This window comes from Notechis scutatus, chromosome 1 (genome assembly GCF_049901735.1).
Source record: "Notechis scutatus isolate UNSWTSFEM ecotype Mainland chromosome 1, rNotScu1.2, whole genome shotgun sequence".
Lineage (NCBI taxonomy): Eukaryota > Metazoa > Chordata > Lepidosauria > Squamata > Elapidae > Notechis > Notechis scutatus.
In genome coordinates this window covers 81983211-82001067 of record NC_142009.1, presented here as the reverse complement: position 1 = coordinate 82001067, position 17857 = coordinate 81983211, and the positions used below count along the sequence as shown (strand labels likewise).

Genomic DNA, 17857 nt, shown 5'->3' with positions numbered 1-17857 from the left:
GCATTAGTGTCTGGGCTGTGGTGGTGGGTCAGTGATATTCGGGAGAACCCCTAGCTGTGATCTCTGGCTGGGCTCACCCACCCATCCTGTACTATGCTTTCTCTAAATAACTAACTTTTCCCCTGCCCAGGCTGCCCAGGTGAGTTCTGCGCCATTCCTCCTGTACTCATCAAAGCTACCTGAGTTGATTAGCTGCCTGTTTGAAGCTGCATTTCAGCCGCAAACAAAGGGATGTGAACCCCTTGTCAATGAAAGTGCAGCCCACCTCTGGGCTGTTTGTGGGACGGATCAGGAAAGTAAGGATCTTAGGAGGTTGCAGACCCATTACCGTCACCCAACCTTCAGGCAGGTCCTTGATAGGCCCTGTTTTGTTCCTAATATTTCTGCCATTGTTGGGTAAAACCTAGCCTCTGGCAACGTGTAAGTGATGTTTGTTAGATACCTTTGAGGTGGAACAGGTCTTTATCTGGCTTGTCATTCGCTACTCTGGCAAGTATAAAATTGTTTTCTAGGAGTCAATGCAGACATTGTTGGGAAAAGACCAAATTTAGATTTTTCAAAATAACCACATTGCTGGAAATATATGGAGGGATGTTAGATCACAGGGATATCTCAGTTTATCTCTATTTTGCTTTACAGAGACACATCCCTGAATACCCAGGCTGGCCATGTACCAGTTTGGTTCTGAGTGAAACTTTAAGACACCATTTTAAAGAAGCTACCTGACTATTCCTGGGATATTAACTGCCTTGGCCTTCTTTGATACACTTTGAGTTAATATTAAGAGTGTCAGTGGCTGGAATCACATAGCATACTAAGCATTTATTTTAATCACTTGTTCTTGAATAAGCCACAGTGCTGGATTTGGCTATTCTACTAAACCATAATCCCTGGTTAATGGTTGGGTTCACACACTCCATCAAAGTCAGACAAATAAACCACATTATGGCATTATGCAATGAGTAATTTTTATAGTTGTTTGATGAATCATAATAAACATATGTTATGTTCAGCTCCTGGAATTATGGGGAAATGTCAACCTATACAATGTTGATCTGCATGGATATTCTGTCAGGTCTCTTTAATTTTGCATTTTTTTCCAGATGAGTTACAATAGCATCTTTCTGAAGTCCCAGACTACACAGCTGAGATTTGCCATTTCAACACATCCAAAGCGCATGAAGTTGGGGAAGACTAAAATGATTTCAAAAAGCTTTTTTTATACATTCAGACTATTTCTCTTTTGTTCACTCTGGTCTGAGTGAACAAAACAGAACAAAACAGAAACTCTCGCTGTTTCTACTGCAAGAACCATTTCATAACACTGAGGTTTAGTTCGGTTGGAAATCCTTTCCAAATAGGAAGTGGTGGTGGAACAAAACTATCACTTGAGAAATGCAAAACTAGACAAAGCAGCAGAGCCAAGTCTGTTGCAAAGCACACTTTTTGCTCAGTCATATGATAGAGATTGGCTCAAGATCTCTACAGCATTTCCCCTTATCTTCTGCTTCTCTGTTTCTGTTTATATTGGATCCCTGTCTAGACTACTTTCAGAAAAAGGAGAAGCCATTAATGCGGGGGTTTGCTATAAGAACAAAGCTACTGGATCTATTCTATGGGTTTGTACTTTTAACATTCATGGGAATAGCCAAACCCAGATTAGGACATAATTATTTTGTACGAAATGGGCCGAAGAGCAAAACACATTACACTGGATACTAGACAAAATACAATTTTATGGAAAATTGGATTTATATCTGCTTAGGCAATAATGTTTGGCAAAAGTCTTGTTTCCATGCCTGGCATAAAATGTATACATTTGTACTGAAATGAGACAATTAAGTTTAAACATAGGATTCTTTTGCACGTTGTAAGTGCTCAAAAGTTATCTGATTGTTCTGTAGCGTCACATATTCTTGCTTGTTCTTTTGATATGACCCAGACATGGTCCTGAGACGGTACACTTGAGGGGTCAAAGGCAAATTTGCCCGTGAATGAATTCCAATAACAAAATCCACAACTGGTGTTTTGTCCTGGGTGTCGTTCATCAAAGAGAGTCTGTCATTTGCTTTGTTTGTGATCTCTTTCTTGAGCCTCAGCCATTGAGATGCAGAATCCTGAGGAACCTTGGTGGGCCTCAGAGGATGAGCTCTCAAATTGTTGTGTGATGGAAATCTAGCAGCAGAAAGGTGTTTGGTTGCCTCTTCATAGGAAGGAGGCCTTCTAGGTTTATTTTGATCTACAAATCGAAACACTTCAACTGCTGACATAAAACGAGGTCTTAGTGGACAGCGTGAAGGTTCTGGACTGGGAACAGCCTCATGAGCTGCTTGAACGATTTGACAGGAAAGTGATCTTTCTTTTCTGGAACCCTTTTTGAAACTGCCTTTTTGACTGTCCGTTTTGGCCAGCATCTTCTTGCGAGTTGCCACAGAAAACGACATGGAGTGCTTCTTGAGCTCTGAGACAGCTCTGTCCCTTCCATTTGAAATTTTGGCAGAGAAGGACTGTGGCCGCGTCAAGACATTGTTCTTGAAAATGGCAGGTGACGAGAGTGGTGAACTAGTGAATACAGAAGAGTCCGAGATAGAGGAAGCACTGTCTAGTGAACTGGAAGAAGATGTGCTGAGTAAGGAATCACTTGATAATTCTGCGGGGAGGTTGGCTTTGATTCTGAGATCTGATGGCTTTTTGTTCCTGTAGCGACAGGAAGGATGGGATTCTTCAACTGTCTGCATTCTCATTCTCAGCTCTCTATCCTTCAGTCCCAATTCCTTCTGCAGAATAAAATTCTCCTCACTTTTGGAAAGTTTTGGAAGTTTCACACAGCCTTTCCGGCAATTCTTGGAAGACTGCAAGTCTGGTTCTGAGGACCTCCTCTCAAGTTTCTTCATCATTTTAAAATGAGCCAGGGAGAAGGCAGAAGGGATCTGGGTTCGTGGCTGTTTGGGGTACAATTCTGTACTGCTTGGTCTGCTAGTGTGGGATAAACCGCTGGGCTGAAGGTCACTGAGACTGCATTCCCCTTCAAGGTCTGTGCTGTCATAAGCAGAATCATGATGTTGTTTTGGTGATGATGTTTCTGGAGGAAAGAAAGGAAATGTTGAGACTAATGTTGGATAGAACCAGACTTAGAAATATGTCAGTCTGCACTAAATGCTATAAAGTACGTGTACATCACTAGCAACTGAGGAATAAATGCTTCCTACCCAACATAGTGAAAAGGATTTTAAAAAATATTTTAAGGGTACAAAATATAGGCAAAAGATCAAGTTCCATAAAAATAATAAAGCTAAACTGAACAGTCCATAAAAATGATAAAAAAGAAAAACAAAACAAAAAGAGGAACAAGAAAATTGAACCATGTTTATATTAAACTTCAATAGTCACTGGTTTACCAAAAATACCCTATAATGCTATATTATAATTCGATATCCACAAATTGGACCCAGTCTCTCTGATAAATCTTCCCAAAACTTTACATATATTATTTCTATTTCTCTTCCCTGGTTTGAAAGGAACCTCAATAATAGGTGACTCTCTTATGAAACTCTAAGATACACTGTGGTTAACATTTAGAAATGGTTTACTGTTGTTACTGGTTGGTTGCCACTTCCTTAACAACTAGAATCAAACATTGTTAAAAAAGTACTTTCAATGAAATCTAAGCACATTGAGAGAAAAATGATTGGCCAGACTCTATCTTGAAAGACATGCAAAATCAGGGTACCTGTCATATCCAGGGAATTATCGGTATTCCTAGACAACAGTGAGTAGATTTCTTCTCCAAATATATCTGAACAATTATTAATGAGGAATTCCACCAGTGCCTTCACCTATGCAAGCCAAACAAAGAATGTAAATTAGAGATTAAGTTGGAGTCATTTCAACATTATTAGTGGAATCTATATGTTAAGAATATTTTGATAGGAAATCCACATGTAAATTCCAGCCTTGAAGACTACTAGGAGAAAAACAACATATAGAATTGTTGTCTTTTAAATCTTGCCTTGTTTTCCAGTAAGAATAAAACACTTCTGAGATAACCCCACTGCCATTGTTTGTTTGTTTATGTGGGCCTGTTAACCTCTTCATTTGAACCTATGGAAGCTTAATACCATACATGTAAGTACCCGTGAAAACTTAAGAAAATATATATACATATATATATATATATATATATATATATATATATATATATATATATATATATATATATATATTCTTAAGTTTTCGAGTACTTACATGTATGGATTCAACTTTGTTCGGAGTATTTTCACGTCATTGTAGTTGTGCTTTTAAAGTTGTAGCAAGCGTTTGGCAGAATCTCATCTGCCATCATCAGGCTTCTGTATAGTGTTCATTAACTATATGAATGAACAGAAGCCTGATGATGGCAGATGAGATTCTGCCAAACGTTGCTACAACTCTAAAAGCACAACTACAATGACGTGAAATGAACAAGCTGAATGCCATATATATAACCTCAGAACCTCAGAAACATATTTATATATATATATATATATATATATATATATATATATATATATATATATATTTACCCATTTATATGTTATGTTCATACTTATACTTGTTTTCTCATACATGCTTGACAAACTAAACTAAATAATAAATAAATAAATAATTCTAGTGTATGGGAGCTGAATTAACTAGGATGTTGCAATGGGGCCTACAGCACTGGTACCTAATCTTGGCAACGTTAAGATATATGCACCCCAACTCCCAAAATTCTGGCTGGGAAATTCTGGGAATTGAAGTCCACATGTCTTAAAGTTGCCAAGACTGGGAATTTCTGGTCTAAAGGATAGGGCCACTATTTCAAATGTGACACTATTTCACTGTGAGTCAGGTAAATGCCAAAGGGATTCATTGCCAAGCATGTTGTACTGACTGGCTTCCTTGTGGCTAGAGAAAAAACAATCAAAGATAAAAGACAAATGTAAAAGAAAACCAAGGTACCTTATCAGCCAGTTCTTTCTGGATTTCAAGTGGTAGGCTTTTGTCCCAATTTGGACTCAACATGGTTGGTCCAAAACAGATAGCGAGGTTGCTGGAATCCATTTTGTTGACTTTGGAGTTTTTGCTGATGTGTTGAAGAAGAGAAAGCAAGTGTTTGAGCAAATGAAGATTCGGCTGTGGCAATTTGCTTGCAACCCTGCAAAAATGAACATAAGAAAAAAAAAGGTCACCCTTAGATTGCAGCTTTTGATTTTTTTAAAATATGAGCAACACTTCCTCTAAAATGTGGAAGTATTGATTTAAAGTGGTTACCCAAAATTCCCATTCAAAAGTCCCAGTCAGTGAATTCATTGTGAGTTACTCTGTGTGGGAGATGGGCAGTTACAAAATGGTAGCTAACTAGCTAGATAGCTTGATAGCTAGCTAGCTAGCTAGCTAGCTAGCTAGCTAGATGGATGGATGGATGGATGGAGGATGGATGATGGATGATGGATGATGGATGGACTGAATAGACATAAATGCCTGAGTAGACACCAAGCAGAAATTATGGGGTGAAATGCTCCTAAATTTATAATTAAACATGTATGAGATATGTATAATATGCACGTGTGAGTTTTTTTCATTATGTGGTATTTTGATTAATTCCTTATACTTCAGCTGAAGATATTACAGGTATTCCTTGTTTAGCGACACAATTTGGGTCTGACAGTTTGGTTGTTAAAGCAAAGCAGTTGCTAAGTAAAACCACGACTCTGCTTATGTTCTTACTTTAATTTCTTTTGCTCTGAAAGACGTAAATGTGAGGACTGACCGTAAAGTTACATTCTCATCACCAGCATAGCCAGAGTTAAGCACATTTTATTCCTTGCATTGTATTCTGGCATAGTTTCAAATTTGAAATGAATTGATGGCATTGTGTTGTAATGAAGTCAGTCAGATTTGATTATGGGATAATTAATATTACTGCTTTCCCCCACTCATGTTCTCGCAGCCTTTTGAAATGGAAGGAAGGGGGAAAAATGGCATTTATTGCAAAAGCCATTTAGTTTTTACTTTCCCCATTGCTAGTGTTTGCAGTGAGGATTTATTCCTCCTCCCCATTATTAATAGTTCCCCAGCTTTCAATAAAGATGAATAAGAAATATGGAAAATAAAAAATATGGAAACCCAGACATCTAGTCACAAGAAAGCATCTGAAACTGGAACAAAACACAAACATAACCACATTTTTTGGGGGAAGAAATTCTATTGAATTGAATGAGAATGATAAGGAGTAAAAACTGCAGGGAATCCTTGGGTAGGCTGCACTATTAGCCAGGCTTACTTGACAGCAGTTAGTTCCCACTGAAAAGTAGTGTTATTTTAAGCAGGCACAGAGTTTCACTTCAATATAACCTTTTATTTTTGTCTCATTTCACAATAGCTAGGAGATGTAGTAAAACTTTAACCTGAAGTCTATAGTCTTAGATGTCATTTTCTCTGGCATCAATCAAATTTTCCAGATAAAACTTTTACCTAGCTTTGCTTCATTGATGAGATTTTAGGGAGGAGGATAGAATGAGGAAAGGAACTGGTTATGTCATTTCCCATTCATAATTCTCTTCCATAGTTTTTTGTTGCATGAGTGGGATTAAAAAGGGAATCATGTAACGCTTTAAGAGCCATCTGTCTGGAAACATCCTGGTAAGGATTTCAGAATCTGTGTCTATTTGCGTTGCTTATTACAGAAAAACAAAAAGCCACTCTTGGAAGAGAGGTCCACTTACTCTTTCATGGCTTCAGTTTTCTCATGATGATTTATTTTTTCTAATGCTGTCATCCACTCATCGTAAAGTTCAGTCAGCAACAATTTGTGGGGAATACTTCGGAGGAAATCCTGCAAGAAACAAACTTCAGTTAGGGTACGGTAGGCAACTGACAGCCAACATGCATCTTGGAACACTTTCAATTTGGTTCATACCACAGTTTCCTGGGACTGTGTATCCCAAAGTCAAAAACAGATCATAAAAAAACAAATAGCTCTGTCTCCTACCATTTTCCATCAGGAGGCTAACTACCTAAGATGCAGCAAGAGCGGAATTTATTTCCTAACTGCACTGGTTTTAGGAATGTCTCTTCCTAACACTTGAGAAACTGGGATCTACAATAAGAAACCAAAATTAATAGAGTTGTACCTTAAAAACCACAGCTAGCAGATAAACAGACTTTTTTCCTAAGGCAACGTTGTCTCCAGCATTTAATTCCTCTCTCAGCTCCTTGCGTGCCTTCTCATTGGCAGCTTTTCGAAATATCCCTTCAGAAAATGGTCCTTTTTGGAACAGTATTGTAAGGATATCCTATAACGTGAACAGGAATAAAAAGAATATCACATGTATTAAGATCCAGACAGGGAACTGAACACCATCATTCTCCTATGCTCACCTTTTTAGTAGCATGTATTTGGCAGGACAACATTCATATACATTATGATACTGACTTCCCGGGTTGGGTTACATGCAACTATTCTCTGTTCTTCCTCCATTATTTTTTTTTCTCTCCATATTATTTTCCCTAGCCTTTCGGCTCTTTCCTTTTCAGCTAACCCAGACTTAAGTAGAAATTCCTTTCTCCCTGAAGAAGGCAGGATTCTTGACACAATATTATAAAACTTCAATAATATACCGTACAACTCATGATTCTGTTTCGCCTTAGAGAAGAGTTTACCTGGCATAGATCTGAATTATTTTAAAGAACGTTTAATCGTAATTCAACGTCTTCCATATAGGACTAGTAGGAAGAAGAAAATCCTCATATTGCTTAGGTCAGGGCAGGGGTGTCAAACTCCATTTCATTGAGGGCTGCATCAGGACTATGTCTGACCTTAGGTGGCCGCGGTGCGCATGGCCAGAGTGGGTATGGCCAGCTTGACATCACTCATGTCAGGGGCACCTATGGCCTGAGCGCTCTACCAGTAAAAACAGAGCCCCCAAGCTCTGTTTTTGCTGGCAGAGGGCTGCAGGAGGCCATCACAGCCAAAAATGGAACTTGCGAGGACTGCCTTCCTGACTTCCGTTTTCACTGGTGGAGGCACTGCAGGCCAGATCTTCTAGGGCAGCCCCATGGGGCTAGATCTAAGCACCCCGTGGCCAGATCCAGCCCACGGGCCTTGAATTAGACACCCCTGGGTTAGGGATTATATTATACAGCCAAAGCACAAAGCGCAATTCATACATGAGGAATACATTACCCTACTGCTTATTTACCTGTATAGATTTGGGCAGCGTATCTTCAGCACCGTAAACGAGAGACAGAGGAAGACCAAACAAAGGTGATTTCAACACAGATTCTATATGTCCCTGACTTTCTGATTCATGGGAAGATCGTCGGAACGTAAATGGCAAAGATATCACATTCTTTCTTTTCCTGTGACGATCTGTTGAACAACAAAAGAATAGGAATAATGTGCAACAAATAAGTGACATTAGCACTAGATACATGAATATAGGATTATAGAATTATATGAATCAGCTGTTGGCAACAAAATGATTTTCAGATGTTTTAAACCACCGGTGTCAAACTCCCTGCGTCACGTTGCCGTCACATGATGTTTCGCGACATTTCCTCCCTTCACATAGCTGGGGTGGACGTAGCCTGCACATGATGCATCGTGCCCACAGGCTGCCAGTTTGACACCCCTGCTTTAGACTATAGCTGCTATTCTGATCAATTGCCACTCTGGCTAGGCATGGATTGGGAATATTGAGCTTTGTAGTCTATTGCAGATTGGGGAAAGTTACTATAGTTGTACAGGTAGTCCTCAACTTATCACCAAAATTGAGCTGAAAATTTCTGTGGCTAAGTGAAACATTTGTTAACATTTGTTTTGTCCCGTTTTATGAACTTTCTTGTCACATTTGGTAAGTAAATCCCTGCAGTTATTCACATTCTTTTTAAGGGAATCTGACTTCCCCATTAACTTTGCTTGTCAGACGTTTACAAAGGGTGATCACATGACCTTGAGACACTGCAACTGTCATACATATGAGTCAGTTGCTAAGCATTTCAATTTAATCACCTGACAATGGGATGGTGCAATGGCTGTAAGTATGAAAAACGATCTTAAGGCACTTTTTTCAGTGCTGTTGTAATTTTGAATGACCACTAAGTGAGCTGTTGTAAGTCAAGGACTACCTGTACTCCTTATCAGCATCCAGCAATGCCAGAAGGAACAATGAGATCGATTGAATTTAAACAGATGCAGTTTGCAAAACTTTAGTAGTAGCAAAAGGGCCAGCCCAGTTGTTCTTGGTGTCAGAGGTGAAAATTGGTTTCTTGTCGAAAGTGATTGAGAACATTCAACGTAGTAAACATATCACATTTGAACAGATCACAAACCTAGCTTAATTAAAATGGCACTTAACTCTGTTCTACTATCAGGCCAGCTATAAACTCTCTACCTCCACCGTTGTTCTTGCTGGAATCATGTAGTCCGTATCACTTGCATATTGAAATTTTATGCACAATTCCCTTCCTAAGGAAACCAGCCTCTGTTTCAACCATCACTGGTAGCAATTAAATATGTAGTTAGCCTGCCATCCTATGGTTTGTTTTAGAGCAGCCGACTGGCCAACCATATAGTTTGCAGCTGTAGACATTTTATATTGTCACCAGGGGGCAGTTTAGAGTTACAATTTATGATTTAAACCTGAGAACCCACCAGCCTATGGTTACTACATAAAAATGTGGCCATTCTCAGTGTAAGAAAAGAGTGGGCAATTATCCATTTCTTAGACCAAAAGAGAGCTTGAGTTTCATTCTGTCACTTCCTGAACCTTTCAAAAGGGCAGAATAAATGCCCTTCACTTGTAGAGAACAAAGTTCAAAGTACATTGGGCTTAGAAGAATTCCACCGTTCATGTTTAAGAAAGATTGCACACGTACCAATCAGCTGACATGGCTCATCTTCATTATCACATGTCATGGAGAGGTGACGTTTTTTCAGATCCTCCTAAAATTTAACAAGTCAGTAAAAATGATTAGTTCATCATGATCAGAGTCAAATAAAGCTGTAATCCATCACGTCGCTCAGTTCCTCAAAACAAAGAGACAAAACCCACACTCTCTTGTTTCAGGCATTCAATTGCAACATTGAATTGCACTCAACAAACACTAAACAGAAGCAACAATAAGTATGAAAACTGTTCACAGCTGTCCCCTTTGGTTAAATAAATCCTTAGTGAGCTCAGTGCAAATAACATAGATCCAAAACACGATCACAAGCAAAACACGGTTGGTTTCACACCATTGGCCATGGTTACTATTGACATCAGTAGGTCTTTTATTATTTGGGACTAACTAAACTTCTATTGATATCAATGAATTCCTTCTAAGTTTGAGTGAATAATGAAGGCCTGCAGGGAAAGGTGAAGAAACTTAAACAGATACAGTTCAGACAGGAACTAACGTGTGATAGAGAGGATTGCAGTCAGGAATTTCCCAGGGCAAATGTGAGCTGTTTTATGTGAACTGGTCTTTGGATGTCAGCCATACATCCAAGTAAGGCTATAAAGGGATTGCCAACCGCACTGGAAACAGGCTCACTGAAATTAATAGGTTTTTGGAAGTAACAGGTGTTTAGCATTTGGACATTATAATCCAGACTACAGCCTTACATATTTCTGTTCAGGACTCTATCATGAGCACAAATCTTGTCTCTTTGGCTTGAACTGTAGCAGGGAGCGTAACTCACTCATTCATGTCTAAACAGATTTCCTAAAATTGTTAATGAGCATGGATGGCAGTTCAGGAGTTTTCATTTCATTCAGTCTTTAGGTTGATTTGAATTGAGTAACTACTGTATAAAGCTACAAGCAAAGGATCCAAGTGTACTATGATAAAATATTGACTAGAAATACAGTGCTATTAAAAATAACTCCCCGCCTCAAGCTAAAGCTTAGCAGGATTAACTGACCATGGCTTTACAAAAGCGTAGGATGTGTTGAACAATTCTGATTGAGTTTACTCAGAAGTAAGTCTTATGGAGTCCCATAAGAAGTAAAGTACACTTACAATCACAAACGCTAATATATAAAAACAGCAAAGGGCTTTATGTGTATTTACCTCTGACGAGTGTGCAGTTAAAGCCTCCATCTCTTTTGAACTTAAACTTTTGGGCTGTAAAATAAAACAAAGGAAAAATATAATCAGAAACCATCTAGTTTCAGCAGCACTAATTTGCAACACTTCTAGAGAGAAGAATATGAAGAGAAAAGGCACTCACTGCATTGCAACTGCTTAGCACCTTCATCAGTAACCAAACTGTTACAGCTTTGATGAACTTGCTTGCCTGGATTTCTCTTGTTTGCCTATTTCAGAAGACAAAAATGATATTAGCAATCTCTGCTAAAGCACACAACTGTACTTTTTTTCCATTGCAAAATTAAATTCGATACAGACAAAGCAATTTAAGGCAGAAGTGCGGCCTAAGTAATTCATTTTTTTCTATTCATTGTTTCTGATTTCTGAAGGAAAAAAGAAAAACACACGTCCAAAACAAGCTTGACTACTCTATAGACAACATATCCACTCTCTGGAGAAAAAAAAAAGTAACTTGCTGAAATAAATCCGAATGAACAAGTCCTACAGATAGCCCTTCACAGGACAGTGTTACAGCAGCTGTGAAAACCACTTGTTAATCACATGATAAGTCGAACGGACATTCTACAGTTTGAATCAGCAAGGGAAGACATGAATAATTCACTAAAATAAAACAAGTCATACAGTATATGTTAGGAATTTATCAGTCGGTCAAGCCTTGTCCCGGAGTTCATTATGAACAAGCATTTTGTCAGCAGTACAATGGAGCTAAGCTGGCAAGGGGGTTGGGGCTGAAGGCGATCTTCTTTCTGATTCAAAGCCCCAAAGTAGAGATCAAATCCATATGCTTCTCTTACAAACTTACCAGGAAAGGGTCTCTGGCTGAGTTTTTTTCACCTTACACGAACTGCAGAGGAGGAAAGCAGCATAACCGCTTGGCTGTAACTATTGTAACTCACGGGAGAACGCTGAGGATTCAACCACTCCGCTCCACATGTGTTGCATTCGGAATTGACTGCTGGTGGTTGTAGTTGAGGAGGCAGGTGGAAAGCCACAACGTCAGAACAACAGGAAAAAGCATCACAGTCAGAGGGCAGAGCTAAGCGAAGCATTCACTGGCAGATGCTTGCTAGCTCATGGGTTTCCTCTTCCTTTTAGGGCAGCTGAAGCAACTGTTGTAAGAGAAAATTTTTTCCCACTTCTTACCAAAAAAAAAAAAAAAAAGTCCAGCGACAGAAACGTGATGGAACAAATGAGGTGTGTCGCAGGCAGAAGTTCCAAATTACAAGGAGAATTGGGTGGGATGTGTGAAAAACTCTAGTGGTCTTAAGCTTAAGAGGGCCTACACAATTGTAAAGGGCAACTAACACGTCCAGACAGAAAATTCTTATCAGAAGAGAATATCTTTTATGTACAATTTGCCTGAAGATATCAAATCTAACCACATGTAAACCTCAGTGGCTTTAAAAGTACAAGTTTAAATTCTCAACTAATCTTTTAAAAAGTACCCATCTTGTGCACGGAGAGGTGTCAAACAAATACATCACATTCGTTTTCTCAAATTTTATTTTATCATTCTATTGTTTTGATTATTTCTTCACTTTTGGGGATGGCATTGTAAGAAAACAGTGGTATCGTATAATGATCAGATTCTTTGTTACGTTTACTCCAGTATGTACAGTATATGTCTAAAGATTGATGCTTCCCCCCACTCCCCCTCTCTCGGTCTCTCCCTTTCCCTCTCTCCCTGGGTGTGTGGGTGGGTGTGTAGGTGTATGTATGTGAGTGTATGTATGTGAAAAAAATAGGAGCAATTTTTACATACTGTAGGTGATTTTCCAGAATGGTCCTTTGTCCTCAGAAGATTTGTGCATCACAGACTTGAATATTCTGAGCTATGCATCCTTAAAGTAAACATTAAAAAAATCCCCAAGTGTCCCACATATAGATCTACTCTCCAATTATGCAAAGCGACCAGTTCACTGCTTTAAAAAGAAATGACAGATTAGGAAATGACCCTTCTTTCAAGTCCCATAAAGTGTAACAGAAACCCACCAAACTATCGGAGCAGCTGGTGGGAGGCAGATGGTACCAAGGGAATGAGAGGTAGGCGGAAAATAAAAATGGAAAGGAACAATGGGCTCGCTGGAGCTGCTGAGGTGGGTATGCATTTTGTAAAGACATGGGAGTTGCTAAGCTGATTTTGCATCTCATAGTGACAGATGGCTCACACAGAGAGGCTTGGAGCCTTCCTTCAGCTGCTCAAAGTTTGGGATTCTCTCTGTTTGAAGACCAAGAGAACTTCAGAAGCCACTCTGTGTGTGTGTGTGTGTGTGTGTGTGTGTGTGTGTGTGTGTGTGTGTGTGTGTAGGCTTGGCATGTTCTTCATGAACTAGGCAATCTCTGATTCCAGAGATTTGGGGAAATGAGATGATTTGAAGAAAAAGGACATGATAATCAAGCAGCCTCTTGGTGTGTCCCCAGTTTCTATAATTAAGAAAGGGGTTTTTCTTTCTTTTTCAGGCTAATATATTTGCACAAGTGGGATGTAGCTTGGATAAATGTTCACTGAGAAAACTCCCTGATTTTTTTTTATTGCCAAATTCATTAGATACTTTGACTCCTGAAATGGGAACCTCTTGGCGTCTGTTCAGAGATGCCACTATCTGCTTTTTTTTTTTTTAAAAAAAATTTTTTATTAATTTTTAAAAACAAACAAACAAAACATAAAAACATCAAGCTATCTTCCATATGTGTACATACAGCATGCCAGTGTCTTCAATTACAATTGCATTGCATATAATCTCATATTTTCAATCAAAAATTAAATACCTTAGTATCATTATTAATCAATTATTTGACTATACATTCATGTTTTACAAGATAATCATAATTTACTTAGTTTATTTTATAACAGTTCATATTATCATCCCAAATCTATCCTAAAATCATTTTGTAGATCTAATAAGAAAAGAATACATCTTTATATATTTATTATTTTCTAAAAGTCTACATATTTCATTACTGTATTTTATTATCTAACCATTGATAGAAAAGATCCCAAATTTTATAAAATTGTTTATCCTCTTGTTCTCTACTTTCAAATGTCAATCTACTCATTTCAGCACATTCCAATATTTTCTTAATGATTTCCTCCTGTGATGGTATTTTCTCATTTTTCCAGTTTTTAGCAAATACAATCCTAGCCGCTGTCAACACGTTTACAATCAGGTATTTCACGTCTTTAGTACATATTTCAGGTAAAATTCCCAATAAAAATATCTCTGGTTTCAAATCTATATGTTTTTTTGTCATTTTTTCCAACCACATGTGAATTTTAGTCCAGTATTTTTTAGCATCTGCACAAGTCCACCACATATGGTAATATGAGCCAGGTGTCTGATGACATTTCCAACATTTTTCAGATTTGTTCTTGAACATTCTTGCTATTCTTGTCGGGGGAAAATGCCACCTGTAAAACATCTTATACAAATTTTCTTTATATGCTGTTGACATTGTCATTTTATAATTTTGAGACCACAATTTTTTTTTAAAAAAGAAATAACTAAAGGGAGCCTCTAGCCTAAAATATTACAAAATCAAAAAGGAGAAAAAAATAGATGTAAATGAAAAAACCAGCCCAGTTTCAAAATACAAGATCGTGTATAGAAAATCCAGCAATGAGGAAAAAAAAACATTACTTTGACATTCCTGTTTAAAATCACCACTTAATCACTTCTGTCAAAACTTTTACAGATTCTTTCTATTCCTTAGGGTGTCCTTTCGGATCTTAGAATAAAAAAAAAGTTCTCACCAAACCGGCACACTCTATCTTTCTATTCTCTTCCGTTTCGGAGCTGTCCCAACTTCAGCAGCTTTAATGGCTGCCTCTTTGCCGCTGGCAAGAAGAGCTTCTCCTGGATCTACCAGGGACTTTGTGGTATCCCTGGGATCGACAGGATGCGCACTTCACTTTTACCATCTCTTCGGGACGGTTTAGATCCGATAGGACCGTCCAGAAGCAAAGATATCGGCAGCGATCTCAGACCAAGATCGCATGCCGTATCGTCGCGACGCCAGCTCCGCCCTCCGTCTATCTGCTTTTTTTTTTGGATAATCCAGTACAAACTAGCATATTGTCCAGTTATTTCTTGATAGTTCAAGGATTAATCATGCCTGACCCTGTTTAGTTTCTGAGCCTGGCTTCTAAGATTAGTCAGATACTAACTATGTAAAATATTGCAAATAAATCTCTAATCTCACCTTTTGTGAGTCTTGCCCCCACTCGGAACCTGCATATCTGAAATGTGCAGCCAGAAATGTGTGATGACTCAGGGTGGGATACAAAATAAACACAGTCACAAAAAACAGGTGAAACCTCTTTTATTCCTTCACTTTGCTTCCAAGCTCCAAATATACTTGACTGGAGACAAAAAAAACTCCCATACAAGCAGTTACAAGAAGGAGGAAATGCCGTATAAATTATAAAGAGTAAAAAACAACACAAACCAGGCAAGATAAGGGCTGGAGGACATCCACAGATAACAGAACACACTCTGGGAAGGACGCCAAACTCAGAGAGGAACCATAAACTAGAGGTACAGTATTTCCATGCTTTGTTTCCAGCACTCGACAGTACACATGTCCGTGCTCTTATCCAGTTGTCACAGCTGCAGCCCATGAAGAGGACCAAGGCCCTCTCCTCTCGAGTAGACCATGTCTATCCCTGCATGCCCTAGGATCGAGAGGGGATGGGCCTGGGTCCTCCTCTGACTGCCCTTCCCCAGCCTCCTCCACAACCTCTGGAGCCACTCTTCCACTCCCTGTTGGCTGTTCCTCCTCTCTCTCGGAGTCAGTCTCTACCAGAGGCATGACAAAATGCACCAGTGGAACACCCCTTGGATCATAGCTGTAATTTATTTCTAATGTTTCTAAATTAGGCCTATGTCACAGCAAACCCAAATTTGTATTCAAACAAATAAATCATAAAATAAAGAGTTTATATTGGGCGAGGTTCATGAGGCTATACAGCAGACCCTCACTTTCTAATAACTTGGCACACAGGTCCTTGTACCCGAAGAAAACCTATGCATGTAGTGAGACATGGGTTTAGAGTTATTCCACACAGGATGAGATTTCAATTGGCCTATGACTGCTAGTCTTGCTCCCTAACCCGAAGCATAACTCTTATGTTACTCTGTCATAGCCTTTCCCATATAATCGAATGGTCTCCTATAATCCAATAATCCAATAGTCTCCCCAACCAGCATATCTGATATATAACTCTTCACATCACCTTGTTGACTATCTATGGAGATTCTCAGTCATCCTGGTCATGGTTGTCCCAAAGGTGCTTTTTTAAAAGGCAGCTGGCCTTTGTTTATCCTTGAAAACATTTAGCTTCTCATCCAAGAAGCCTTCTGCAGTTCTGATTGAAGAAACTGAAGAAGCTTCTTGGATGAGAAGTGAAACATCTTCAAGGAAAAACAGAGTCTAGTTGCTCTTTGGAAAAGCACCTTTGGGATCACCTGGTTAACTTTTGTCCCAGAGGAAAAAAAAAATTGTTGCAGAATGTTTTTCAGAGAAGAAGCTGATTAATTAATAAGGTCAATCAGCCTGGGTTTCCAAGAAGGATGGAAGGAAGTCCCTTAAGATAATGAATGCATGTTAGGGCAGAGCTAGTTTCAGATGAGGATAAAGCTTTATGAATTTGAGTCATGAGGGCTATTTTTTTGCAGCTATTTCAGCAACATTGAAAAAGTTAAAAAAAGTTTCTAATGAGAAATGCACGAGACTTTGCGGCCTGCACAGTGTTTTCAATTGTCATATTCCAAACTGAAATTCAGGAAAGGCTTAGTCAATCTTAAGGGTAATTAAAACCTACCAACATTTACTGTGCTACAGAGAAGAGAAGGCAAGGACAGCTCAAAGGATCTTGGAAATCAAAAGCTGCAGAGGCAAACTGCATAGGGATTTTTCCCCCCGCTCATTCTTCCTCAAGAAGATCTCTTTTTTTGTTCTGCTATGAAACTATGAGAGGGAAAATCCCAAGCATCACAAATGTGTGTCTGTTTGCAATAGAATTTTAATCAACTGATGTCCGTTGCAGATGGGGGTTGCCTGTGAGCAAATGGGGAGCAATCTGTGTTTGGTGCAGTGTCATGCTAATGAGAAAACGGTAAAGGTTTGCAACGGTTATAGAGACAAAAGAATGTTACTCAGCGTTTTAAAGCTGAGTGCATAATGGAGGGAAATAATGGGAGTCCAGGACTGGGCCTCTGGATGTTCATATATAGAATGGATTCCAGCTTTGTCAGAGTTGGCACATTCATTTTCTCCAGGGAAACCAAGGAAACATTGGATAAATAGAAAAGGTGCTGTGTAACGCAGGGACAACAAGCTTTTCTTCTGTTTTGTTTTTGTTTTAAAATATTTTGCTTTGCTTATTAGCCTTGCCAGTAATCTTTAAAAAACACCCTCTGGTTTCCCCTCCCACATAGTGTTTTTGAGATTCAAGAAATGGCTCTCAAAGAGGAATTAAGGTCCATCATGTAGCTTGATCAGTTTGTTATTTTCAGTTGCACAGTTTGGAATGGAGGACGTGTGCCAGGGTTATCCGTAGACATTTTCCAAGGGAGACGAATGCACCCATTCCATAAAAAACAATCAAATGCCAACCCTTACACATAGGAAAGCCTGAACTTCTGTAGTCAGCTAGCCACTGATAATGAGTAAGCCTCCTCTCAACCAATGCTGGCAGGGAATAACAGTGCTGGCAGCAAGTGACCAAGGAGTTGTATTG

The 17857-nt window shown here is 38.9% G+C and overlaps 1 protein-coding gene across 1 annotated transcript; it reads right to left on the bottom strand.

Annotated features, from left to right (window-relative positions):
- Window positions 1-943: 943 nt before the first annotated feature.
- TAGAP (T cell activation RhoGTPase activating protein) lies at window positions 944-12072 on the bottom strand. Its single transcript, XM_087969475.1, has 10 exons — window positions 11921-12072; window positions 11240-11324; window positions 11080-11133; window positions 9901-9967; window positions 8223-8392; window positions 7155-7316; window positions 6747-6856; window positions 4981-5176; window positions 3731-3836; window positions 944-3082 (listed from the first exon to the last, which is right to left on the bottom strand). The coding sequence occupies exons 2-10, from the start codon at window positions 11264-11266 to the stop codon at window positions 1845-1847; spliced, it is 2130 nt and encodes a 709-aa protein (XP_087825601.1). The 5' UTR covers window positions 11267-11324; window positions 11921-12072; the 3' UTR covers window positions 944-1844.
- Window positions 12073-17857: the final 5785 nt, after the last annotated feature.